Below are 24637 nucleotides of genomic sequence, written 5' to 3' on the forward strand. Positions count from 1 at the left end.
TGCTGGAGGCCACGCCAGGGGCGAGTGCTGAGTCTCGAACCAAGTCTCACTCATCCAAAGACAACTGCTCTTGACTGTGTATTTCCTCTCCAGCTCCCAAGACAGGGGGATGCACGTAATAGGTGATTAATAAATAATAGATCAAAGGCAGGAAGAAGGGAGAGCTGGGGGAAGAAAGAAGAAGAGAGAAGTCAGGGAGACTCTTAAACGCAGATAGAAAATAAACAGTCAAGGTGCTATTTTCCAATGCCAGGCTGGCACGGTGCCCAGGATGGCTGCCCTGCACTTGGGAGCCCAGGGACTGCGCTTGCCTCATCTTTTCCAGAGGTATGTAAGCCTAGATACGTCAGCATTCAGGTATGCAATGAGGTCTGCGGTGAGAGGCATTGCTCTCGCCCTCTCTCTCTCTCTCTTCTTCCTTGTTGAATCTGTCCTTCCTCTGGCTACCTCCCACGCCCAACCAGCCAGCCAGCCAGCCCAGCCCAGCCCATGTCCCCTTCCCCTGGAGCCAGGCCAGGCTTGGTTGGGAGGCCAATGACAACGAGCAGCCCCCTCAGCCTGGTAGATTCCTGCCCGGGGAGGAGATGGGTACATGGTGCCGCGGGGGAGGGGCGGGAGCCGCATCATCTAACAGGTTGGTCTGGCTGGGAGGGGAGGCGTCCCGCCCTCGTGGAGCTAATGAGCACTGTGCGACAGGTGTCTCCTCCTCAGTCCCCAGCCTGCCCTGCCTGCGACGGGAGCAAGCCGCAGCCACCACGCAAAGGCTCGCTCGCCGGTCCCTGCGCCCTGTGCGCTCTGGGACCTGGGGGCGGAGATGGCCTGCCGCTCCTGCGTCGTTGGCTTCAGCAGCCTGAGCAGCTGTGAGGTGACCCCGGTGGACAGCCCCCGGCCTGCGACCGCCGGATGGAGCAGCTGCGGGGCCCCTGGGCCGGGCTTCAGCTCCCACAGCCTCACAGGCTGCTGGACAGCCGGCACCGTCCCCAAGGTGACCGTGAACCCCAGCCTGCTGGTACCCCTGGATCTCAAGGTGGACCCAGCCATCCAGCAGCAGAAGAACAGCGAGAAGGAGGAAATGAAGGTCCTCAACGATAAATTCGCCTCCCTGATTGGCAAGGTGAGCAGAACTAGGGGGAGGGGTCCCCAAACTAAGGCCAGTCTGGCTGGGGCAGGTGGCTAAGCTCTGTAGTCCCCCCAGCATCATGCCCCACCCCCGCCCCAGCCCAGCCAATGGAAAGCCAGCATTGCCAACTTCGAGGCCTAGCTTTGAGCCGAGAGAAGCAGAAGGGGGAAGTCCCTAGCCATCCTGACATGGGAGAGAAAAGGACGCCAGGATGGCCTGCCTCTGAGGGGTGTCTGGATAATAACGCGCTGCACGGCCTAGGGTCACCCTCCCCGCAGGCAGGGACTAGGGAGGGGCTCAGAGTGTGACCAAGAGGAGGCCCCCTCTTGGGAACAGCTGCTGGAGGCATGGGCTGCAGTTAGACTCCACGGTGGACGGACAGGGCTCACCTTCCTGTCCAGGCCGTTGGATCTGTTCAGCTTCCCAGGGTCAGAAGCGCCGACATGGGCAAGGGGGCGTGTGGGGCAGCTGGAAGGAAGCTGAGAGGCATGGGGTACACCTGTGGTTCCTCAGGAACTAGGAATGCGGAGGATGGGTGCTGCGAGTCTGAAACAGGCGGTCAGCCAGTCTTCCGTGCCCCGACCAGAGCAGAATGATTGAGTCCCTCGCACCTCACTTCCTGGGCCCACTGCTGTGGCCAGCATTCTGGTCTGGCCACTGGTGTCAAGCTCTGGCCCAGGGCAGGGGCTTCAAGACCTCTGAGGAAGTCCTGTCCACCTCCCAAACCTGCTCCTCATTCACCTCCTGCAAGAAACCTCCCATGACCAGCCCTCCCAGCTCTGCTCCCTCCTGCCCTGACTGAGAATAATGGATAGTAACAGCTGCTGTTGATTAACTGCTTACCCTGAGCCAGGAACTGTGTTGAGTGCATATCTATTTCTATTTCCCTCAACCTTAGGAAAGAAAGTTACATCTGTGCCCATTTTACAGCTTTCTCACTGCCCCTTCCTTCTGCCCCGGGCTGGGTCCTTCTCTGCCCCTCGCTCTCCCTGCCTCTGTGTCCCTCTACACATGGTCGGTGTCCTCCACTAGGTGGGGGCTCACCGAGGGGGGCAGGGGGAGTGAAGTAACAGACCCGGAGCCCCAGCTGGCGTTCTGCCCCCAAGGCCCAGCACTCCACAACGGCTGGTTCCCCAGCCGTGCCGATGGGGAGACAGAGCGGCCCAGAGGCAAAGCACGTCCCCCAAGGTCACACAACCAGCAAGGTCTGGACTTGAACTCAGGTCTGTGAGACACAAAGCCTCTGACATGGGAGTCATTTCTCCCCACCTCGCCCCACATCCGAGTGCACCGACCAGCATTCCTGCACCCACACCTGGGGTGCCTGCGGTGGGGGTGTGTAGGGGGAGTGGCAGCTGGAGGACAACCGTCCCCTGAGGTGGAGCGTTCCCTCCATCACCCCCGGTGGCCGCCCAGCATTCAGACTGCCAGGCAGTCCACCCTAGGAGAAGAGCCCGCTGCCTGAGGGAGGCAGGTCCCTGCAGAACCACCTCCTCTCCAAACACAGCTTAATCCCTTAAAAGGAATGCTTCATGAGCTATGTAATTTGGCTTCGATGGGTGGCTTTTCTTCGTGAACGCCAGGGCTGATATCACCCTGTGCCTCTGCCATGGGGACAGGACGGGTGTGTATGCACAGGGAGGGGCCCAAGGGGTCTGGGTTCTGTTCCCAGAGCCAGGGCAATGCCCTCAAAGGTCTTTAGAAGAACTCGAGTTTCCCAACCCCCATTTCAAGCCTTGGCCTTGAGACCGGTGCTCTCCATGGTGGCACACAGCGAACTGGGGGTGCCAGCCCCTTGGGGATCCTGATCGCTGGAGCTCTGCCCAAGGAGACCCAAGTGATCACCAACTCTATGGAGAAAGTCTGTTATTCACTCATAGCCCTCATTCAAAAGACCACGAGCGCCCAAGTGGAAGCAAGCAGAGGTTAGAATATGAAACCCGGAGTCACATTTCTGGGTTTGAATCCTGGCCTCACCTCTCACGTTTGTGTAATCTCAGGGACATTATTTAACCTCTCTGGGCCTCAGTATACATTGGTGTCATGGGCTTGTCAGAATCAAATGGGATCATTTCTGAAAAACACATAGAAAGCCCTTACCAGGTACCAGGTATATTTTCTTTGTTATATTGAAAAGGCCCAGAGAACTCCAGCCTAGGGCATTTAGTCCCTGCCAGGCAGGAAGGGCTTCCCAGGTGGTCCCAGTGGTAAAGAACCCGCCTGCTAATGCAGGAGGCATAAGAGACATGGGTTCAATCCCTGGGTCAGAAAGATCCCCTGGGGAGGGCATGGCAACCCACTCCAGTACTCTTGCCTGGAGAATCCCATGGGCAGATGAGCCTGGTGGGCTACACAGTCCATAGGGTCACAGATAGTTGGACATGACTGAAGCGACTTAGCACGCATGCAAGCAGGAAGGAGCCTGGGAAGAAGGAGGGAAGGGCCCTGCTGGAGGGTGGGCTGGAGGAGCTTCGTGGGTAGGGGTGCAGCGTGGAGCTGGAAAGAGCTGCAGGAGCCCAGGGTGAGATGCCATCGCCAGTGCAGGGGTAGGGTTCTAGGCAAAGAGAAGAGACTGGCAGGGTGGCCCTCCATCCTGGGCCCTCTGAGGCACCCAGAGAAATCAGAGATCATCGAGGAAGAGCAGGAGGAAGAGGGAAAGGGTTGGCAAGGAGACCCACAGGAGTCCCCCAAGGGGCCCTGGAGCAGTGACAATTCTTTCACCTGCAGGCTGTGTTTCCTTGGGCAAGCCGCTTACCCTCTCTGTGCTTCAGATTCTAACTCCCTGCTCTGCTCCTGCTCCGAGGGTAGCCTTGACTTCATGCCAGTCAAGAGACTAGTACAGCTGCAGCCATGAAGAAGGAGGATGAGCAGAGGCAGCAGCAGGAAAGGAGGCCAAGGGGGCAGCGCGAGGGTCGTGCTGACAACAGCAGAGGCTGCAGGCTGGGCCCTCAGTTGCAGACACCAGAAAGGGTGGAGATGGGACAAGAGGAAGCATTGCCAGAAGCGCCTAAGGAGGCTGTAGGGAAGGGACCCAAAGGGGGGGGGCACAGTGTCTTCCCTTGACCTGTGTAGCCTCTGGAAGCCCCCGGGGCCACCCCTCTGCCTGCATGCAGGAAAGCACAAAACAGCCTTTCCTCATGGAGAGACCTTGAGGCTCCTGGGCAAAGCCAAGCTGGGGCTGGAGGCAGGGGATCTGACACACCACCCACTTCCTGAGGAATAGGACCTGCAAGTACCAGAGGCGTCACTCTGCACACTCACCAGCCTGGGCTGTGGGCCCATGGGTTGGCACATGCAGCCCCCCAGATAGTCAGCCTCCCTCCTCAGGAGGGCCCCAGCCCAGCCCAGCCCAGCCTGCTCAGTTTCCCCCAACAGAAAGCACATCTCTCTCCACCCTCTTCTGAGCCTGCTTTTGAGCCAGAAGGCCCACGACCCTGGAGTTGGGCCACAATGAGTTCTGTGTTTCTGAGCCTCAGTTTCCTCATCTGTAAAATGGGAAACAGGTAGACCAGGGGCTTGCTCTCCTAGGCTGCTCCTAGAGCTGCTGCCTAGATTGAAGGGCAGGGGGTCAGCCAGAAGAGACAGAAAGAGGAATGAGAGGGGAGTGCTTGGCAGCCTTGACAGGTTGAAAGAAGTGAAGCTGGCACCTCACAGGGTACTGGGATTTCCGGCCCTCCCTCGCCTTTGTTCCCAGAGGGAGGAGCCTTTCAGCATGGAAGGTTCAAGGTGGGGGATGAGTTCCCATCCCCACCCACTGAGACAACAAGCAACTCCCCCAAGTAGGGAGAGGAGGCTTCCCTAAATCCCCTGCAACCAAAAATGCCCTCTGACTGGACTGGCTGGCCAAATGCATACCGTCTCCCAGCAGGCAAGTACTGAAGCATAGGGTATCGACGGAAGTCTACGGGGAGGGCTTCCTGGTCTGAAGAGTTTGGTGTTGCTTATGGGTGGAGGAGGGAGCCTCACATCTCTTGTCTCACCCTACCCTCAATATAAACACAGGGCTCCTGCTTGTCAAAACGCAGGGCAGGTGGAGTGAGCAGAAACCTCCCACCACCCCAGCAATCCCTCATACACTCAAGTAGGACAGAAACCCTCTTGACCGCATCCCTACTGAACCTGTTCGGCTATGACGACAGCGCACTGTTGGCTTAAAGTCGGCTTCAGGCAGAATTTACCAGTACAAATGGGAGTTAAGGAGGGGAATGGCAGCCCTCAAATGCCATTGTCCAGTGTTGCCACAGATGTCGTCTCCTGCAAGTGTCCAAGGGGCCTCCCCCAGGGCATCAGAGATCTCAGGAAAACCCGGGCATGTGGGTAGGGCAGACAGAGAGGGCGAGAGCCCACCTGGCACCCAGGTTCAGGAGGAACATGAACACAACGGTCCAGAGTAGGCAGCCGCCATCAGATGGGCCTGTCGAGAAGTTGGGCCACGGAGTTGCCGTGTGAGCCTGGACAAGTCACCTGACTGCCCTGGGTCCCTATCTCCTCCTTGATAAATGAAGAGTATAGACCAGTCGATCCAGAAGGCTCCTGTCTGTGGTTCTGGCTCCTTCAGGCTGTGATTCTGGGAGCTGGTGCCAGCAGTGGATGGGAAGACTTTCGCCTACTCACTGTGGCCATAGGGAACGTCATTGAGCTGGTTGTCACAATGCTCTCATGACCGCAGCCTGCCCCATTCAGGAGCCCAGCCCCAGCCACCCATCTTGCCTCAGTGGCGCTAGCCACATCCCAAGAGGCATGCAGATGGCTCTCAGTCTGACATTGAGGGTGGTAGATGAGGACGAACGAGAAGCAGATACACCAAGGGTCAGACGTCGGAGGGAAGAAGGGAGGCTTCCTACAGTGGGGTGCTGGGAGCACATGGAGCGGGGTCTGGGATGGTAGGAAGGAGAATGATGCTCGGCTGGGCCTGGAGAGGACAGGCAGGGTGCAGAAGAGGGAGGGGGACTCCCAAGCTCTGCTGGGCTGAACTAGATGGAGGGATAAGAGGACCCAAGAGGGACTCTGCCCACCTGCTGGCCGGTGGCTGGGGTGGGAGCCTTGCAAATCCCTGCAGAAGTCTGAGTAGGAGGGCATGAAGGATGCAGAGTTTCAGAGGAGCCCTGGGCCCAGAGCCCTCCCAGGCTTTGTCCTCAGGCAAGTCCGGCCCCAGCTAGAGGCAGAAGCCAGCCCAGCAAGGGCAACTGGGCCCGCAGAGAACTTGCAGCAGACCAGAGGCCTGTGGGGCAGTGGCTCAAAGATTCTAAACCTCAGAGTGGTTGCATTCCACCCCTAGTCTTGCTGCTTGCTAACTGCGTGACCTTGGGAGGGTAACTTCCCCTCCCTGTGTCCTGTCATCGGTAGAGTGCAGCTGATAACAATGCCTTCCCCGGCGGGTTGTTTGGGGGTTTGAGTTAAAGATGTCCAGCTCATAGAACAAGGCCTTGTGCACAGCAGGGACCACAGGAGCATTTGCTATTTGTTGCTCCAAAGCACCTCCCCAGGTTTTTCTCTCTGCAGGTGGGCAGAGCAAGTGACATCATCCCTGACTTCCAGCTGGGGAAACTGAGGCTTGGACAGACCTCAAGTCCAGGGATGTTAGGAGGATTAGCATTTAAGAACTAACCAGGCCCTACCTTGCTGTTTCCAAAGCTAGAGGAGACCAGGCTTGTCGAGGTGGGCGACAGACAGGCCTCTTGACACCCCACGTTCCTTGGGGTCTCCCACCCAAGCCCCAGGCAGCCTGGAGAACCTGTCATCTGTGGACACGTTCACAGCTTGGTCCCTTTTCCCTCATCTCACTGGTCCGGCCCCTCCTGTAGGAAACCGTGGCTAATTGGCTGTGCCTCTCTGGGATTCTCGGATTCCCCCCTTATCGCACCATCTGCAGTTGAACAATCAGTAATTGGAGATGCCACCTGAAGGTGCCGAGTGAGGGCCCCAGGCGGGTGCCTCTTGAGTAGATGAGCTGCCATGTCCCATGGAGGCCTCCAGCGGGGTGGGTGGCACTGGCTGGGCCACACCTGGCCCTCTCACCGCCACCCTCCTGCTCTCCCAGGTGCAAGCCCTGGAGCAGCGCAACCAGCTGCTGGAGACCCGCTGGCACTTCCTGCAGAGCCAGGACTCGGCCACCTTTGACCTTGGGCACCTCTACGAGGAGTACCAAGGCCGGCTGCAGGAGGAGCTGCGCAAAGTGAGCAAGGAGCGGGGCCAGCTCGAGGCCAACCTGCTGCAGGTGCTGGAGAAAGTGGAGGAGTTCCGGATCAGGTAGGGGCGCCCTATGAGGGCCGAGGTGGGGTACCAACCTTCACGCTTGGGGGCAGGGTCCGGGAGCACCAGGCCCGAAAAAGAGAAAACTTCTTCGAAAAACCAGTCTTTAGTCCATACTTACTCACTAAAGAGCTGCAACGTGCTAGCGGTATTCTAGATACCGGGAAGACAAGGCAGTGATCTACAGCCACATCCCAAGCAGGGACCCTTACAACAAAGCAGTGCCATGCTGGCGGAGAGCTACGCTGCTCTTGCTAGCCTCTGGGCATCGCAGCCCTGTCCCCTCCCCCTCCCCTGGTGCCCAAGTCCATGGGAAATTGTGTCACTAGTGAGAGCAATAGATGAGTTCCTGCTTTGGCTGTAGCTTGAGATTTCAATCTCTCTTGAGCTGAAAAGGGAAGGGGGTAAGGGAAGGCAGGGGGCAGAAATGATGAGGTTTGTTCGCATAAAGAAGCAGCCGCCTAGAGGTAAGACACGCCTGACCTCGATGGCAGGCTTGGGGTCTAGAGAGACAAGGAAAACACAGACTGGGGGGACAAGCAGCTGGCAGGCAGTACGGCATAGTGGTTAAGGGTCTGGGCTTGGGTATGACTGTGCCCCATGGGAGGGGGTTACTCCTTGCCCCTACCCCTCACCATCTCTGTGACCTCGGGCAAGTTGCTTCATACGCAAACTTCAGTGTCCTCCTCGGGGGAGTGGGAATGGTGATGGCTGATACCAAGCTAAGGCTGGTGTGAGGAGGAAGCCAGGAGTTTGGCATGGCTACCAGAGGTTAAAAATGGCCACTCGTCTGCCCTCTCAAGAAGGCTCCATGCCCAGCACACAGCAGTTTGTTGAACTGAATTAGCCAGTCTAGAAAGGCAGACCAGTTAATTCAGTAGCTCAGAGGAGAGGTGACCTTCTCTGACCAGACAATCGTCAGGGCTTCAAAGACAAGGAAGCTGGGCCAGAGCGGAGAGGCTGGTCTCTTTGCTGGAGGCCCCCAGCCAGAAAGAAGGACGGACAGGGTGAGGCTGAAACAGCGCCCGCCTTGCGATCTGAGGGGAGGCCCAAAGCCTCCCAAGACGGAGGGTGGAGGCAGCCTGTCGGGAGTCCTGGACTGTGGCGCAGCCTTTGCCCGCGGCCTCTCTGCGTGGCCTCCCCCGCTCAGGCCACATGCGGAAGGAATGGTCTCACAGGAAGCTTTTCCCTCTCTGGGGACCTCGGTTTCCTCATCTGTGGATCTGGCTGGGCCCCTCCTTGACCTGGTGGGGGGGCACTTCTCCCCTCCCAGGTCCTTGGGAAATATGCAGGGAATTAGACTGCCCATTCTGACGGCAATGAGGGAAATCTCATTGGTGCGCCAGAACCCAAGACTCAGTTCACTGATACCTAGCAGGTTCTTGGCCCACAAAGGATCAGAGAATAGCAGAGCTGGGTGGGGACTTGGATTCTCCTTTTATGGAGACAGAAACAGAGGCCCAGAGAGGGTGGGGGCTTGTCCTTAGTCACACACAGGGATGAGTACAAAGTCCCATCCCTCACCTGGCAAGCTACTGTGTGAAGCTACTCCCAGGAGAACAGCCGGATCGCATCCGTGGAGGCACTTTGTAACTGGAAGTTCTGTGCAAACACTGCTTGTTGTTTTAATCTTGCTCAGCCCCCTCATTTGGCCCACTGCCTGGTTTCCATCTGCTGCCTGATTTTACTGTTTAGGTTCAGGGCCTCTCTTCCCCTTCTCTGGGTAGGGAGCCCACTGAACAGGGGGAGGTGAGGCTGGAGGGTTTCTGGGTCTGCAGGCCAGAGCCAGGAAAGCTGCAGCCTGGCTGTGCAAAGCCTGGGGCCCCCAGAAGCCAGGAGACGCCAGGCCAAGCCCTGGCAGGGAGGGGTGTACTTTGCCTCTACAAGGCCGATGAGATCAGCTTCACTCCTAGAAATAAACAAGTTTGGGGGGGTGGAGAGGGTACGGGTGTGACCAGCTGAAAAGAGCTGAGAATGGGTATGGGAGCTGGCGGCTAGCATACAGGCAGGGGATTGGAAATGAATGGGGGACATGGCGTTGCATAAGCCTCTATAGGAATGGAGACTTCTAGAAGCTCTGATGGAGCAGGGACCCCAAGGATCAGCTGGCTAACCCCTCTATTTACTAGGGATGAAGCAGAGGCCCAGCAAGGGGAAGCAACTTGCCCAAGGCCACATAGCAAGTGATTCAATGTTGTGTACAATTGTGCAAGCTGCCTGGGGATGAACTGGGATTGAAATGCAGTGGAGTCGATGAGAAGGGAGGTGGGAAAGCTGAGAAGGACAGTGAGAGGTAAGGGGAGGTTTGGCACGTCAGAGGGCTCCCACTGGACAGCTCTCTCCAATGTCCCGTTCCCAGGCAGGCAGAACTCTGTTATCCAGAGGAGTGGGGAGAACCTAGACACAGGGCTTGCTTGGGGAGGGCCAGTCAATTTGGGCTTCCCAGCTTGGAGCTCCCCAGACTCCTGACCTCAAGTCAGGAAATTTTTCCGAGGCCCCCAGATTCCAGAGGGAAACTTGTTCATGTCAGCCCAGCCCTGAGCATTTGTGAGGAGTGTGAAGAGGCCTGCTCACTCCCTCTGCAGTGAGGATCCCCATGGTTTCTTTCTGGAAACTCTGGTGAAAGTGAAAGTCGTTTAGTTGTGTCGACTCTTTGCGACCCCATGGACTGTAGCCCACCAGGCTCCTCTGTCCGTGGAATTCTCCAGGCCAGAATACTGAAGTGGGTAGCCATTCCCTTCTCCAGGGGATCAACCCTGGAGATCTTCCCAACCCAGGGATCCCAGGTCTCCTGCATTGCAGGTGGATTCTTTACCGTCTGAGCCACCACGGAAGCGCTGGTGTTGGAGAGGATGGTGATAATGATAGCAGTAGCTCTAGTGGGTGTCACGCACCTTTGTAAATACTTTATGTGTTCATTTATTTAATCCTCATGAAATCAACATTATTGTGACAAGGGCACATAGAAGGAGCCTATCCAAGTTCACACAGCTAGTTAGCAAAAGGGCCAGAATTTGAGCCCAAATAGTCTGGCTCTGGAATCCCATTCTTAACCAGCACATGACTCAAGCTTCCAAGCCTCTCTCTGAGCCTCCATCTCCTCATTTGTGAAACAAGACCAAGAGAACACCCCTGGCTGGGGGCTCTGAGGGTCACAGGAGAAGCATTTTGCTTGCCTTGGCTCCAGATTACAGACCAGACTCCCTGACCCACCCCACCACCCTGTCCCCATGGCCTGCACCCTCAGGGACCCTCAAAGACTCTGGAAGACCACAGTGGCCAGGGAGAGTGTGGACCCCCCACATACTGAATTTCAGGGAGCTGAGTGCTCTGCAGGCTCTCGTCCTCTGGGGTCTGCTCCCCTTAGTCCTCTGGGAGGCTAGTGAAAGAGAAGGCCTGGGGGTGGCAGGTCCAGCTACCTGACATGGGTGACGGGTGATGCTGCCCCTTCTGTGAGGTCAGGGACTGGGGCAGGCAGGCGGCTGTAATTAGAGCCGCCAATGATTCAGACATTCCCTAGAGAGGAGGGAAGGCAACAGGAAGCCACAGAATCCCCATGTCTGTTGGGGCAGGGGGCCCAGGGGGTAAGGTCAAGGATCCAGGGATCCCATCTCCCCACCCAGCAGTGTCCTGGTTCTGAACACGAGGTGGACTCAACACATCTCATCACATGTGTAGGGAGGAGACACATCTGAGAAGAGAGGGAACACAGCTTTGGAGTGCTGGTGAATTTCAGCCCCCATGACGCACGCACCCGTGCACGTGCACACGTGCACACCCCAATAGACAAGGGAGGGGAGGAGTTTCTTGCCCTGAAACATGTGGGGGGCCCATCTGACTGCAAAACCCATGCCCTTCCTACCCTCTCTCCAGAGGGAAGATGGCATGGTGTCCTGCTGTCTAGCAAAGCAGTGGGAGAAGCGTGGGGCTTCGGGGAAGCGTGGAGTTAGGAGAGGAGTTAGGATGTGAGCAAGATGCTTGGAGCAGACACTACAAAAGGCACAGCTTGTATGAAACTGAGATTCTCAGGGGAGGAGATGGGATAAAGATAAAGGAACAAAACGTCAGGGCAAAGGGACTCTGCAATCAGGAGAGGCTTCCTGGAGGAGATGAATGTGGAGCAGAGCCAGGAAAGGGGCAGATGCCCCTGGGAGAGGAATGGCTGGTCATCAGGAAGGAGTAAGCATGGGGAGCGGGATGCCTGCTTCCCCAGAGCCAACAGTAGGGTATCAGGAAGGAGAGGGGACATGTCATAGAGACAAGGAGCTGCATCCTCCTCAAGGAAGGGACCACTTTTTTCTAACTGCCACAAGGCAGCAAAGGGATTGCAGAGGCCCCAAGCCCCACCCAAGGAGGGTTAAGCAAACCGTTGCCAAGTCCACCACATCCAGCTGAGCAGGCTCTGTGTGTGTCCCTGGCTCCCCTTCTCCTCCCTCCCCACCTCCCAGGTATGAGGACGAGATCTCCAAGCGCACGGACATGGAGTTCACCTTCGTCCAGCTGAAGAAGGTAGCCTCCCCAGCTCACCCCATGGGTTCCTTCCTCAGGGACCCTCTGCCCTCTTTTGCTCACGATCCCCAAACAAAGGCCCCACAGGCCGAGTCCCAAGACCACAGGCAGAAAGCTAAGCACATGTCCCCACCCTCCTCCAAGGCTCTGAGCCAGGTCTCCTCTGGGAATCTCCCCCATCATATTCAGGAAGCAAAGTCCCCCCTTACCATACCCCTGCCCTGGGACCCCTCCATTCCTTTTCCCATCATTCATCACTGCTCCCACCCCTAGGACCTGGATGCAGAATGTCTTCGACGGACAGAACTGGAGACCAAGTTAAAAGGCCTGCAGAGCTTTGTGGAGCTGATGAAAAGCATCTATGAGCAGGTGAGAAGACGGGGCCAGGGTCCCGCTGAGCCAAAAGCCAACTGGTCCCCGGGAAAGGGATGCAGGGGAGGCAAAGGTGTCCAGTGGGTCGTGGAAACTTCAGCATGCGCTCACTGTTGCTGGCCACAGATGCAACAATTTCCTAAACCCCTTGTGTACTGCAGTCAATAACCCAACATGTCCCCTTGTCACTCATCTCGTGGAGCATGGCAGGTTCCCACAAAGCCTCTCTCAGGGAAAGCGCCACCTTCGTGTGTTGGGGAGCACTGGGGCATGAAGGGGGCCCAGGTACATCTAGGGCAGGGTCAGGAAGTGGCCTTGGAGCAGTGAGCCAGGAGGCTTTGAACAGTAGTTCTTATTGAACTAATTTCTCTCTCATCCCTGCAGCTTAAATTGCAAACACCCACAGCTCTAGCTCTTGTAGGCCTGCAATGTACCCTCCCCCCATTTGGGGATCATACAGGAAAGATTTATAGACAGATTCTCTGGTAATCAGACAATACAAACTTCTGCCAGACAAAAATGACTCAGGAAGGACTTCCCTGGTAGGCCAGAGGTTAAGACTCCTTGCTTTCACTGCAGGGGGCATGAGTTCAATCCCTAGTCAGGGAACTTAAGATCCCACAAGCCATGTGGTATGGCCAAAAAATTTAAAAAAAAAAAAATCTCAGTCCCAGTAAATGCAGACAGAGGAGCCCCCGGACACATTCTCATTTGTCCCTAGGTCCTCAATGTCCCTAGGGGGACAGTAGCCCAGCAAGGCCTGTCCCACAGCCAGTGCCGCCAGCAGATGAATTCTGGACTCTGCCCCTCGGCAACATCTGTCCCGTGGGCTTCCTCTGGGATGTGTGTTCTCCTCTCTACACTCCCCATCTTCTCGGGGGTGAGGAGGCTGATGGGGTGATGCTTTGATTCAGCTACAAGCAGGCAGGACCATTACTGAGGGTGACAGGGCACAGCAGCCTGTGTGCTGTAAGCCTCTGGTGCCAAGCTATGGCAATGCAGCCCAGGGCAGAGCAGGGGTCAAAGTCATCACTGCAACCAGAAAGATCTGCTCAGGTGGCCTGAAGGGCTGCTGACCAGGGCTTTAGGGCCTCGCCATGTGGAGAGGGAGATTGGGCCTCATGGCTACATGCGTACCTGAGACCTCTGTGCAGCCGTGGGAGGGAGCAGAAGAGAGAACCTCCCAACCCTTGCTAACATTAGGGAGGCAGCCCCCGTGGGCAGACCACCCCAAAATGCTTCTTGTCCCCGGCAGGGTCCTCCGCGGCCGGCCCAAGCCCTGAGGGGCTCACCAGGGCACCGTGCCCACTGAGTGGCTTGGGAAGTGGGTGAGAGCTTCCTCTGCCCGCACTCACCAGGGCTGGTACCACCCAGCAGACTTCAGCAGGGCCGCAGTTTCAGGGCCTCCAGCCCATCCTGCTCACCAACATCTCAGGGACCCAGGGCCAGGCGGGCGTAGAGACATGGCTGAGGAGGCTGGGCATAGCCAGCCGTATACCTGCGCACTGAGGAGACACACCTGCTGAACTTCTGGGCCCCGCCCCACAGCAGGCTGCCGGCTCCATCTGGACTTGGCAGCCCTTGGGCCCCAGTCCTGATTCTACCTTTTCTTTTTCCCCCTCATTTCTGTGACTCGGGGCAAGTTATTTCTCTTCTCTGCCTCACTTTCCTCATCTGTTAAATGGGCAGAGTGATAGTAGCAGGTTCATCATGCTGTGATGGGGTAAATCACTTAACAGATGTTTATAGCATGCCTGCTAGGTGCCAGGCACTGACCTCACAGCTGGGAGCCAGGCGGGCAAGTTTCCTGCCTTCAGGAGAGCACAAGTTAGCTAAGAGGGCACAGGTGATAGGCTAATAAACATGTCTGGACAAGATCATTTTGGAGGGGAAAAGTTGCTGGTATGCAAAGAAACTGGGCCATGCCTTAGTGCTAGAATGGTTGGGGCCGTGCGTCTCTGAGGAGGCCCAAGAGAGTGAAGCCCCAACCTGGAAAGATCCAACTCAGCAGAGACTTGAAAAGGCTTCAGCAGAAGGAAGGGCTGTGTGAAACACCTAAGGCGGGAATGGTGTGATCCTGGCAGGGAGAGAAGGTGGCAGCTGTGGCTAAGACAGAGTGGGTAAGGGCCAGGTCACGCAGGGCCAGAGGCCCAGGATGCGGTGTGGACATGATTTTAAGCAGGATGGGCAGCCCTTGGTGGAGACGGAGGCAGGGTGCTGTTGGAGGGCTGCTGTGGAGACGGGGCCACAGTGAGTGCAAGAGTGCATTATTACACATGCGCGCGTGTTCAGACGTGTCTGACTCTTTGTGACCCCAGCGACTGCAGTCCGTTAGGCTCCTCTGTCCGTGGGATTCTCCCGGCAAGAATACTGGAGTGGGTTGCTAGGCCCTCCTCCAGGGGATCGTCCCGACCCAATGAGTACATACACATTCTATTATGTTACATTATATCATATCAGATGGTATTTATACTATATTATATTGATACCACCATATTATATTGATACTATCATATAACATAATGTATGTAATGTAGCATATTTATAGTATATATTATATAACATGCATTATATACAATGTGTAATACAATATTATTTTCTATATTGTATACTATATAATCATATTTTATTGTTTTATTTCTAACATAGTAATATAATATGAAAATAATATATTAATTAAAATAATAAAATATGATTATATGGTATATAATGTAGAAAATAATATTTTATTATTACACATTATATATATAATGCATATATATATATATATATATATAACAATAGCAGTTATCATTGTTTTGGGTGGCAGCGAGGTAGCAAGTTGGTGTCGGGACATGAGGTACCTCCGCAGGCTGAGAGGGCAACACTGACCCATAAAGATTCCCCATACCAATGGTTCTCTAAGCTGGCCCTGCCTAGTAGAAATATACTGCAAGCCACATAGGTAATTGTAAGTTTTCTAGGAGCCACATTCTTTTTTAAGTGAAGAAACAGAAAAAAATAATTTTAATATATTCTATTAGGCCAATATATCAAAAATATGATTATTCAACAAGTAATCATTATAAAAAAATGAATGGGCTGTTTCACACACGTTTTCCCATTGTAAGTCTTCAAAATCTGGTGTGTGTTTTACACCTCCGGCTCATCTCAGCTCTGACCAGCCACATTTCAAGTGCTCACGACCTCACAGGGCTAGTGGCTCCACATCGGACAGAGCTGGTCCAAGTAAAGAAAAGTGCCAGCCATGCCACCTCGGGTGGAAGAAAACATGGTGGGATATGAGCAGCCCTGGGAGGGCCAGGCACTAGTCTCAACTTTGGAGTAGATACCGGAAAAGCACTGCTGTATAGCCCACCCCAGGGTCCCAGGAAACAGCCCTCCCCTCTCCCCAAGACACACACACAGGTCAGGATATTTATGGAAAGCCTTTCCCAGAAGCCGGTGGCTATAGGCTGCTCAGGGCCTCATCTACACATTGCAACCACCTGGGCAACACCCCTTCCCCTCACCTCCAGGAATGCTGACTGGTGACAGCACCCTGGGGCTCCCACCCCACTCAGCTTCCAGGATTCACCCCAGCTCCCAAGTGCGCTGGGGCCTGGCTGCATCCAGCCAGAAAGCCACCTGCCCCACCTGCAAACTCTGGTTCCAGGGAGATTAGCTACGGAGTCTACCGACAAGCCCCTGCAGCCAGCACACCTCCCGGGATACTGACCCCTACAGAAAGGACCTGGCATGTCTACGTGCCTGCCTTCATGGTGCCCCAGGAGGCCACTCCAGGAACAGGCTGCTCAAGCCCTGGACACTTCCTCCCAGCTCCATCACGTTTTCCAATCACACCAATAGTTTCCCAGCTGTTGTTTATTGAGCACCCACTATATTCCAGGCACTGGGCTGAGTGCGCTCCAGATGTAATCTCATTTAATCTTTCCAATAAACCTATAGAGTAGGGAGCACAGACTTTGGGGCGGCTTGGATTTTAATCCTGGCTCCATGATTATATGGACTTGGGCAGGTTCCTTTATTTTTCGATGCCTCAGTGTCCTCATCTGTAAAATGGGGAGGACAATAGTACCTAGCTCACTGGCCTGTTGTGAGGATTTATTTTGTGAGTATATCCTAAAGCACTTAGAACAGTGTCTAGCACATGGTATTTAACAAATGCCAGCTGATTTCAATTCCATAATTATATCCACTTTTCAAATGAGAAAACTGAGGCTCAGCTAGCTAAGTTTAAGGACTTGGCCAGGGTTAACCCAGCTAATAAAGGTGACATCATTCAGAGCCCAGTGCCGTTGAACACTACATTTTACCGAACGGTACTGTTACCCCTCGGTCACCATATTCCCTGACCTGGGGGGGGCCACGATGACAATAGTCACACAGATGGAGGCCTCCTCAGACTCTGGCTCCTAAGAAAAGCTCTAAACTTGAATCAGCTTGATTCTTGCCAGCTTGGAGATGCACATCCTCTCCAGCTCCCCCCACCCCCACCCCGCTACAGCGGCAATCCCGCACCACACAAGTCAGCATTGTTATGCCCTCTGCAGCCCGGCAGGGCCAGCGTGTCTGAACAGGTCTACAGATGATCCAAGCCCTCCACTTCCTGCTTCGTGTTTACCATGCTTGTGCTCGCACTGGCTCTTCCCAGAAAGGACCTGAGGCTGCCCCATCAGCCGAGTTTCGCCCATCCTCTTGCTGCTATAGTGCCCAGTGCTCTGACAGTGCCCTGGCCTTCTCCTTGCCCATAACAAATGCCACCTTAAGCCTGGGGACGAAGTGTCCCTGGGGAACTTTGTCTGAAACACTCCCATGCCTGCCAACCCCCAGCACAGGGTGACCGAGGAGGCCCCAAGCTGCATCCCTGAAACTGGTTTGCTGCCAAGCCCCAGCTGGGATGTCAGTTCCATCTGGAAAACGTCAATCTCCAGTGGGGCCCCAGGAAGCAGAGGCGGAGCATGAGCCTGTATTCCGGCAGGGGGTGTGGTCTTCCCTCGCTCTTGCTTAGAGATCTCTGTTAGATGTATTTGAAGATCGACCAAAACCCTCCATTGGGAGACCCTCTAAAGGACAGCTGGCCACTGAGCTCAGGGTCCCACCAGCTCCAAGGTGGAGACAGGTGGCCTGCCACTGCTCAAACTTCCTTTTCCAGGAGGCGATCCTGATCACCAGGGATGCTAGTGGGCAGGGTCAGGCGGTGAGCAGACAGGGAAGGGGTGGGCTTCCTCTGCAGGCCTCGCAGCTGCCCACCCCCATGGTCTCCAGCCACAGGGACACAGCCACAGGTCAGAAGTAGCAGCCTCTGCAGGTCTAGACTCCAGAGGTTCAGCCATAGCTTCTTGGAGCAAAAAGACGGATGAGGGTCAGGAGGGGGCCCAGAGGCAGAAACCAAGATTGGAATGCAGTCATGAGCCCAAAACAGAACCTGGACCTGACCGGGCCTCCTGATCCAATTGCCCCTTTTCAGGAAATAGAGAAGCCAGAGGAGCATGCTAAACACCAGAATGCGGGGCAATCAGGAAGATTCAGACTGTAGGCAAGCAACCTGAGGTTTTCAATAAGAAAAAGACAGGGGGGAAATAAAAGAGAGAGAGAGAGAGAGATGAAGACAGTATCTACAGAATAAGAGAGACATATGGACCAATGGCGGTGCGTAAACCTTGTTTGGATCCTGAATCAAACAAAAAGAGGTCTTTTTTTAGTTTTCTTTAATTTTATATATTTTTAAATTTTATATAGGTCTTCCCTAGTGGCTCAGAGGTATAGAATCGACCTGCAATGCAGGAGACCCAGGGAAGAACCCCTGGAGAAGGGCATGGCAACCCACTCCAGTATACTTGCCTGAAGAGCTCCATGGACAGAGGAGCCTGGAGGGCTGCAGTCCACGGGGCAGCAAAGAGTCAGACACGACTGAGCGACTAGCACACACAAACAGCTCCCCCTGCCATATATGTGTGTGTGTGTGTGTGTGTGTGTGTGTGTGTGTGTGTGTGTGTGTGTGTAAAATGAGAACACTGACCAAATCTTGATGACTGAAGTAAGGGTCGAGGATGAACTGTGAACACCAGCAGTGGTAACTGTGCATCCATATCCCACCCCTCCGTCCCCCAGCTGAGCCCCGCCATGCCTCCCTGGGTGCCTGGCCCCTCTCCCTGCCTGTCAGGCTCCTCAGCCACCTGACTCACTCTGTACAATGCTGGCCACGGACACTCTGCTTACACCCACCCGCTCCTCCTTTCCACACGGAGCCCCACCCAGGCCCAAGCTACTGATCAGCACCTCCAGGAGAAGCAGCCCAGGGCCCTGGAGGGACACCTTGCAGCCCTTCCAAAGACCCCTGTCCCCACTGGCTTTGCTACACACCTCTGAGCCTTCAGTCTGGAAAGCTATCAGACTGCAGGGCATGACAGAAGCATATGTGGGGCTTCAGCTCCCGTCCCTGCCCCTCTAAGGGAACTTAGCAGGAGCAGCCAAGCTCTGGGCCCAGCCCCGCCCTCACAGCTGTTCCCATCAACTCTGGGTGCCGCAGCTTCTTCCTTGTCTGTAGTCTGGGGCTGACAATTGAGCCAGCCTGGTGAGGATGAGACAGGGACATGCCTGGAAAGCACTTAGCACACACACCGCCTGGTCTCTCAGGAGCCCCCAGGGAAACGGGAAGTTTTACCCCTTCCAGAGGTCTCTGAGGACACAGGCTAGCATTTTCTAGGCAAAGAGAACAGAAAGGAGGGGAAAGCAGGATCCCAAGGGACAGCAAGACAAAGATTACTGAGGCTAAATCCTGTAGTTGCGGCTGGGCAAGCCCCCCAGCTAGACAGGGAGGGGTAGTGAGTCTCCAGGGTGACCTGGAAGTCACCTGGGCCTCCACTGCTGGCGGGAGAGCAGGGATGCAGGATCGTCAGCCTCTGGTCCCCTCCTGCCCTCATCACTCACGGGCTTCCACTCCCACATGCATTCAGCAGGGACACTCCTCTGCCAGATGCGGAGTCCTGGAGGTGAAAATGCCTCAGCCAGGCCCTCGAGGAGCTCCCATCCTGGGAGGCCAAGCTGCACAGCACTGAGCCTAATGATAGAATGCCCTCAGGCCCAGACGTCCTGGGCCCTTTCCTCTTCTGCCAGGAGGAAGGAGGCCCACCCTGGGAGCCTAAAGCAGTGTGTATGTTGGAGGTGAAGGGGACAGTGTGGGGAGGGATGGTGGGAACTGAAGAGAAATTAGGCTTGCAGGTGGGCCTCCAGAGACAAGGGTGCCTCCCTGCCAAATCAGAGAGGAAAACCGACAGGTGGGTGAGTTGGGCGTTGGGGGGACTGCTTCTCAAGAGTGCAAGCTGCTGCAGAGGCAGGGCAGGGGGACGTTTACCCTCTGATCATCTCTCCAGGGAGACAGAGAGAAGCCTGCCCTCCACCCACCAGGGAATGAAGAGACTATGGGGACCATGGCTGAGGGTCTGGGGCCCCCCACCAGCCCTGAGCCTCCATGTCTGTGCCCCGTCAGGAGCTGAAGGACCTGGCAGCCCAGCTGAAGGATGTGTCGGTGACCGTGGGTATGGACAGCCGCTGCCGCATCGACCTGAGCGGCATCGTGGAGGAAGTGAAGGCCCAATATGACGCCATCGCGGCTCGCAGCCTGGAGGAGGCCGAGGCGTACTCCCGGAGCCAGGTTTGGTGCTGGCAGGCAGACTGGGGGGATGCAACCCGGGCAAGATGGGCAGCAGCGGAGATGGCTAAGGCCGCCTGCAGCTCTGGGTGCTGAGAGTCCAGGAGAGATGAATGGGGAGACACAGGGGCGAGGGAGCCCACAGCAGTTAGTTCACAGGCAGGGACGGAGAACGTGAGAGCCCAGCGGTGTGCCGGGCCACAGGGGTGATGGGGACAGGGGCAAGCCACAGTCTGCACCCTTCAGAGGCTCATGGCGGCGCTGCCACCCAGTGACTCCAGCCCACGTTGTGGGCACAGCTCGTGGGGCTCAGTCCAGGGCAGCCAAGAGAGGGATCCTGAGATGGACGTCGTGGGGGCGGGAGCAGGGAAGGAGGGAGACGCTGGCCTGGGTGGGCCACAGAGGCGGGGATGAAGCCAAAGGTGAGGAAGAAGGAGGAGCCGGGGGTCCCGGGGGGACACAGTGAGCTCCCCTGACTGCCACCCCCTCCCCGGCCTCCAGCTGGAGGAACGGGCCGCCTGCTCGGCCGAGTTTGGGAACAGCCTCCAGAGCAGCCGCACTGAGATCGCTGACCTCAATGTTCGCATCCAGAAGCTCCGATCGCAGATCCTCTCCATCAAGAGCCATGTGAGTGTCCGGGGGACCCACCTGGGCTGGAGCAGGGCAGAGTGCGGGACACATGCTCTCTCATACCCTTCACACACACACGAACACATACGCTCACACAGGCTGTGTCGATGTGAGCCCTGGCTTTGTGAGCCTGGACAGGTCACTTAGCATCCCTGTGCCTCAATTTCCTCATCTGTCCTTAGACAGCTCTGAGGACCACATGAGTTTGGCTGGTAAAAGTGCTCCATAAACTGGCCAGGGCTGTTGGAACGTTGGAGGGTCCCCTACACACACACCCAGAGCCCCCCGCCTCCCCCCAGCTCTATGGAGAGAAGCAAAGGGAAGCATAAGCCCCAACTTCCAGACAGGACGAGCCTTGAGAGAAGTGCCATCCTGGAAGGACAGCTGGGACAGGCTCCTGTGGAGCCCTGCCATGTTTGGTAACCTTGGGAAAGTGTCTCCTTGGGTCTAACTGAATGGCCTCTTGCTGCGATGCACTCCTTTACCATGCCCAGGAACGCCGTGCCGAGTCATCCCCATGCACACTCCCACCAAGGACAGAAGCGGGCTCCTGGCCCTGACCCGCTCTCTCCCTCCCTCCTTGCTCACTGACCCCTCTTTCTCTCTGTCCTCCCAAACTTTCAGTGCCTGAAACTGGAGGAGAATATCAAGGTGGCCGAGGACCAGGGTGAGCTGGCCTTTCAGGATGCCAAGGCCAAGTTAGCCCAGCTGGAGGACGCTCTGCAGCAGGCCAAGAAGGACATGGCACGGCAGCTGCGTGAATACCAGGAGCTCATGAACACCAAGCTGGCCCTGGACATTGAGATCGCCACCTACCGCAAGCTGATGGAGGGCGAGGAGAGCCGGTGAGGAACAGGGCCAGCGGGGTGGGCCTGGGAGAGGGGAGGACTGGAAGCCCCACGGGAAGCCAGTACCACCCGCCCCCTCACCCAGCAGTGTGATACTGTGAGCCTGGCAGGCCTGGGTTCATGTCCTGGCTCAGCCACTTACAAACTGGAACTTCAGTCCAATTTACTCAATTCTCAGTTTTCCTATCAGGAAAATGGACTGATGATAATAAGTATGCCTCACCTGTGCATACAATCCCGTGTGCAAATACCTGCCACCAATCAGTGCTCAGCAAATGATAGCCATTCATGCAGCGGAAAGGGGACAGAGCTGGCTAGCCAAAGTCACACAGCAGGGCAGCCCAGAGCTGAGAGGGACAGCCAAGAATTGGCCTCTGCCTGCCAATCCCCAGGCCTCTAATCCCAGGGGAGCTGAGTCACAGGTTCTCTTCACATCCCACCGTCTCTTCCTCCCACAGGATGGACATGCCCTCAGCCACTGTGGTCACTGCTGTGCAGGCCAGATGCAGAACTGGTGAGCCTGCTTGCCCCAAGAACCCATGGTGGGAGGGGGACAGTGGTGGGGGGCGGATCATGGCCCTAAAGGCATGATATTAAATGCCTTCCAAACCTCCAGCCCCTACCCTGCCCCACCCCTTATGTTCCCTGTAGCTGTCTCCAAGTCCAGCCTCTCAAGAGCTCCCTCTCGGAAAAAGAAGAACAAGAAAGGCCCCGTGATCAAAATCACCGAAATGTCAGAAAAGTTTCTCTCGCAGGAGTCCGAGGTCTCAGAGTAAGGCTGCTGTCCATACCCCAGGAGCCCCAGGCCACTTCCCTGCAGCAGCAAGGACATAAAGCTAGACTCCAGAAAGCAGCTTGGAGCCTCTAGGTTGGGAAGGGAGGCAAACCTGATCCTGAATGGAGAAGAGGGTTGAAAACAGTGACTGCTTTTTTGCGGGGGTATGACAGGACTGTCACCAGTTACTCAAAGTCAACTCGGAGTCCACCCTTCCAATATCTGGCCAGAGGTTTTCCTGCCTGGGTAAACTGGAATTGGGGTTTTGCCTCCACCTCCTTGCTCCTCGCACAATAGGGGGCTCTAACCAAGCTGCCTTTGACCCTTTGCCCAACCCTTGCCCTAAACTCACATCTCAAGTCTTGCCTTGCCTCTGACTAGGAACCAAAGTGAGTGCCCTCACTCCCCTAGCCCCAGCTAGCCTCGAACCAGGGGCTGATGGGGACTACCTGGGCACCCTCCACTATCCCGAGTTCCTGGGGAGGTACCTGGATTTCCGGCACTGCCTGGGCTTCCCGGAGACCTGACAGTATTAGGGAGTGAGGGGAGGAGGCTCCCTGGGTGTTTGGGACCTGAGCCCAGAACTCTGAGACCAGCCCAGACACCCATGCCCCTCCCCTCCTCCTGTGAGTCCCTCCCAGCAGGTCATGGTCAGAACTGGACAGCTGTCCAGCCAGCTCCCAAGCACCTTTTCTAGAAGCTTTTCTTGCCATGACAAACTCCCTGATGGGGGAAGTGGGAAGTGGGGGAGACCAGGCAGGAGAACTGGACCCTCCTTTCTCCTTTCTGTCATCCTGGGGTTCACCACCCTGCCTGGAGTCTGAGCTCTCTGCCTCCCATCCAGATGCTTCCCAGCCTGAAACCTGGTATGGGTATGCACCAGGCCCTGGAGACTTCTCTTGCCACCCCTGCCATGAAACCCCAGGCCCATTTCCCATGAGTCCCACTCCTGAGGGTCTCCATTCCCTCCATCAGGCCAAGCAGCCTGGCCCTCCCCTCCCCTGCACCCACACATGTGGATCAGAGGTCCTTCCCGTCTTCCTCTTCCACGTCTGCCCCTCTGCTGCCAGCAGGGTCATGAAGAAGGCACTGTCCACTCAGGTCCGGGAACTTCTGAGCCCTTGAGGTCAGGTTGGGGGCCCCAATGACTAACTAAAGAGAAATTCTGCAGCAGCGACACAACAAGAAGGTTTGGGGCTTAGAGGAATGCTCCTCTTTCATCCTCTTAACTCTTGCCTTCAGGGCCTTGCAGGGAATCTGGCAGCTCCACCTTCCCACCCCGTAGGCCACCTTCTCTTCCTCCCTTTCCTCTCCCTACCTCCCCCTTGCCTCACCTCCTCTATGGGACCCAGTCTTTGATTCATTCATCTCATTTTCCAGGACAGGATGGCCCAAGGCCCTGGGCCCCTTCTAGGCCAGAAGGTCCTCCAGGCCTGTTGGGCTCGCTGAAGGGCTACTGACGCTCAGGCTTGAGAGAACTCAGACATATACTTATCCCTCAAGTTTCAAAAGGGTGCTGATTGCTGCTTTTCCTCCACCTATTTATTGGTTTCCATGGGAGCAAATCCTCAATGGGGATATACGATATTAAAAGTATATATATTATTTTTTCATAACTTATATAGCTTTTAACTTATTGCTTCCCTTCCTGTTTCTGCATAATCAGTGCTATATATTATACTACCTGGAGAGACAGCACATGTTCTAGCCGACCCACCCGACTGGCTGACTTCTTGGGGTAATGCCCCCTTCTCCCTGCAAAGGGATGAAATAAAGTGCTGAGGTTGTTCATGGATAGAGCTGTGTGTCTGTCTGCTTTTATATCCCCTCTCAGGATTGGTCAATCATTGGTCACACAGGTTAACCATAGGACTTTGGAAATCCTCCAGTTATGGGAAAGGGAGTCCAAGGACCTAGTTATATCTTCAGACCAGTGCAGCTTGGCCATGGAAAAGTTCTCCTGCCCTGCCATCCTACAAGGAGGCTATACCAGTGTTGACCTACGTTCCAGTACCTCCCAGTATGCCCAGGAACCACGTGACCACCTCAGCAAGCACAGACATGGGGCATTCCCCACGTGGTGGATTCCCTCTGAAGCCTTCTGCCCGATTGTGTGGGTTGGCACAGCCCAGAATATATTCTGATAGGTACAGGCCTAATCCTGCGAAATCAAATTCTAGATCAGCAAACAAGGATCAAGGGCCTTCTCCAAGCCCAGCCCTGCAGTAAAACACCTACGAGTGCTCCCCACCCTTCCACCTGGAGAAACTCACTGTCAGGTCAAGAGAGGCGCTCTCTGCTCAAGGTAGCAGTCTGGACTTTCTCTCCAAGTGCAGAAGGCAGAGAGGAGAGGGGCTTGCTTAGGGAACTCAGGAATCGAAACAGGAAGAAGAGGTGTCTCAAGGACAGGAATTTTGGGGGTGAAGTAAAGCCTTTGAAGCATTTGTGTCCTGGCTCACCCACTCACTGGAATGAGA

At 55.7% G+C, this 24637-nt stretch overlaps 1 protein-coding gene across 2 annotated transcripts; it reads left to right on the forward strand.

Annotated features, from left to right (window-relative positions):
• Positions 1–735: 735 nt before the first annotated feature.
• KRT80 (keratin 80) lies at positions 736–23957 on the forward strand. Of its 2 annotated transcripts, none has more exons than XM_027967290.3 (9): positions 736–1114; positions 7161–7369; positions 11821–11881; positions 12155–12250; positions 19746–19910; positions 20409–20534; positions 21162–21382; positions 21844–21899; positions 22002–23957. In XM_027967290.3, exons 1-9 carry the CDS (start codon positions 815–817, stop codon positions 22034–22036), a joined length of 1269 nt encoding a protein of 422 aa, XP_027823091.2. In that variant the 5' UTR covers positions 736–814; the 3' UTR covers positions 22037–23957. The 2 variants fall into 2 exon arrangements, with proteins under 2 accessions (XP_027823091.2, XP_027823090.2); XM_027967289.3 differs by having other exon boundaries at positions 22037–23957.
• Positions 23958–24637: the final 680 nt, after the last annotated feature.

The sequence above is a fragment of the Ovis aries genome, chromosome 3, assembly GCF_016772045.2.
Source record: "Ovis aries strain OAR_USU_Benz2616 breed Rambouillet chromosome 3, ARS-UI_Ramb_v3.0, whole genome shotgun sequence".
In the NCBI taxonomy this organism is placed as follows: Eukaryota; Metazoa; Chordata; class Mammalia; order Artiodactyla; family Bovidae; genus Ovis; species Ovis aries.

Bases quoted from the DNA above. Each gene is read 5' to 3' on its own strand.
- KRT80 (XM_027967289.3), top strand. From the start codon at position 815: ATGGCCTGCCGCTCCTGCGTCGTTGGCTTCAGCAGCCTGAGCAGCTGT. The intron at 11,882-12,154 runs GTAGCCTCCCCA...TCCCACCCCTAG, and splicing joins CCTTCGTCCAGCTGAAGAAG to GACCTGGATGCAGAATGTCT. The intron at 12,251-19,745 runs GTGAGAAGACGG...GTGCCCCGTCAG, and splicing joins TGAAAAGCATCTATGAGCAG to GAGCTGAAGGACCTGGCAGC.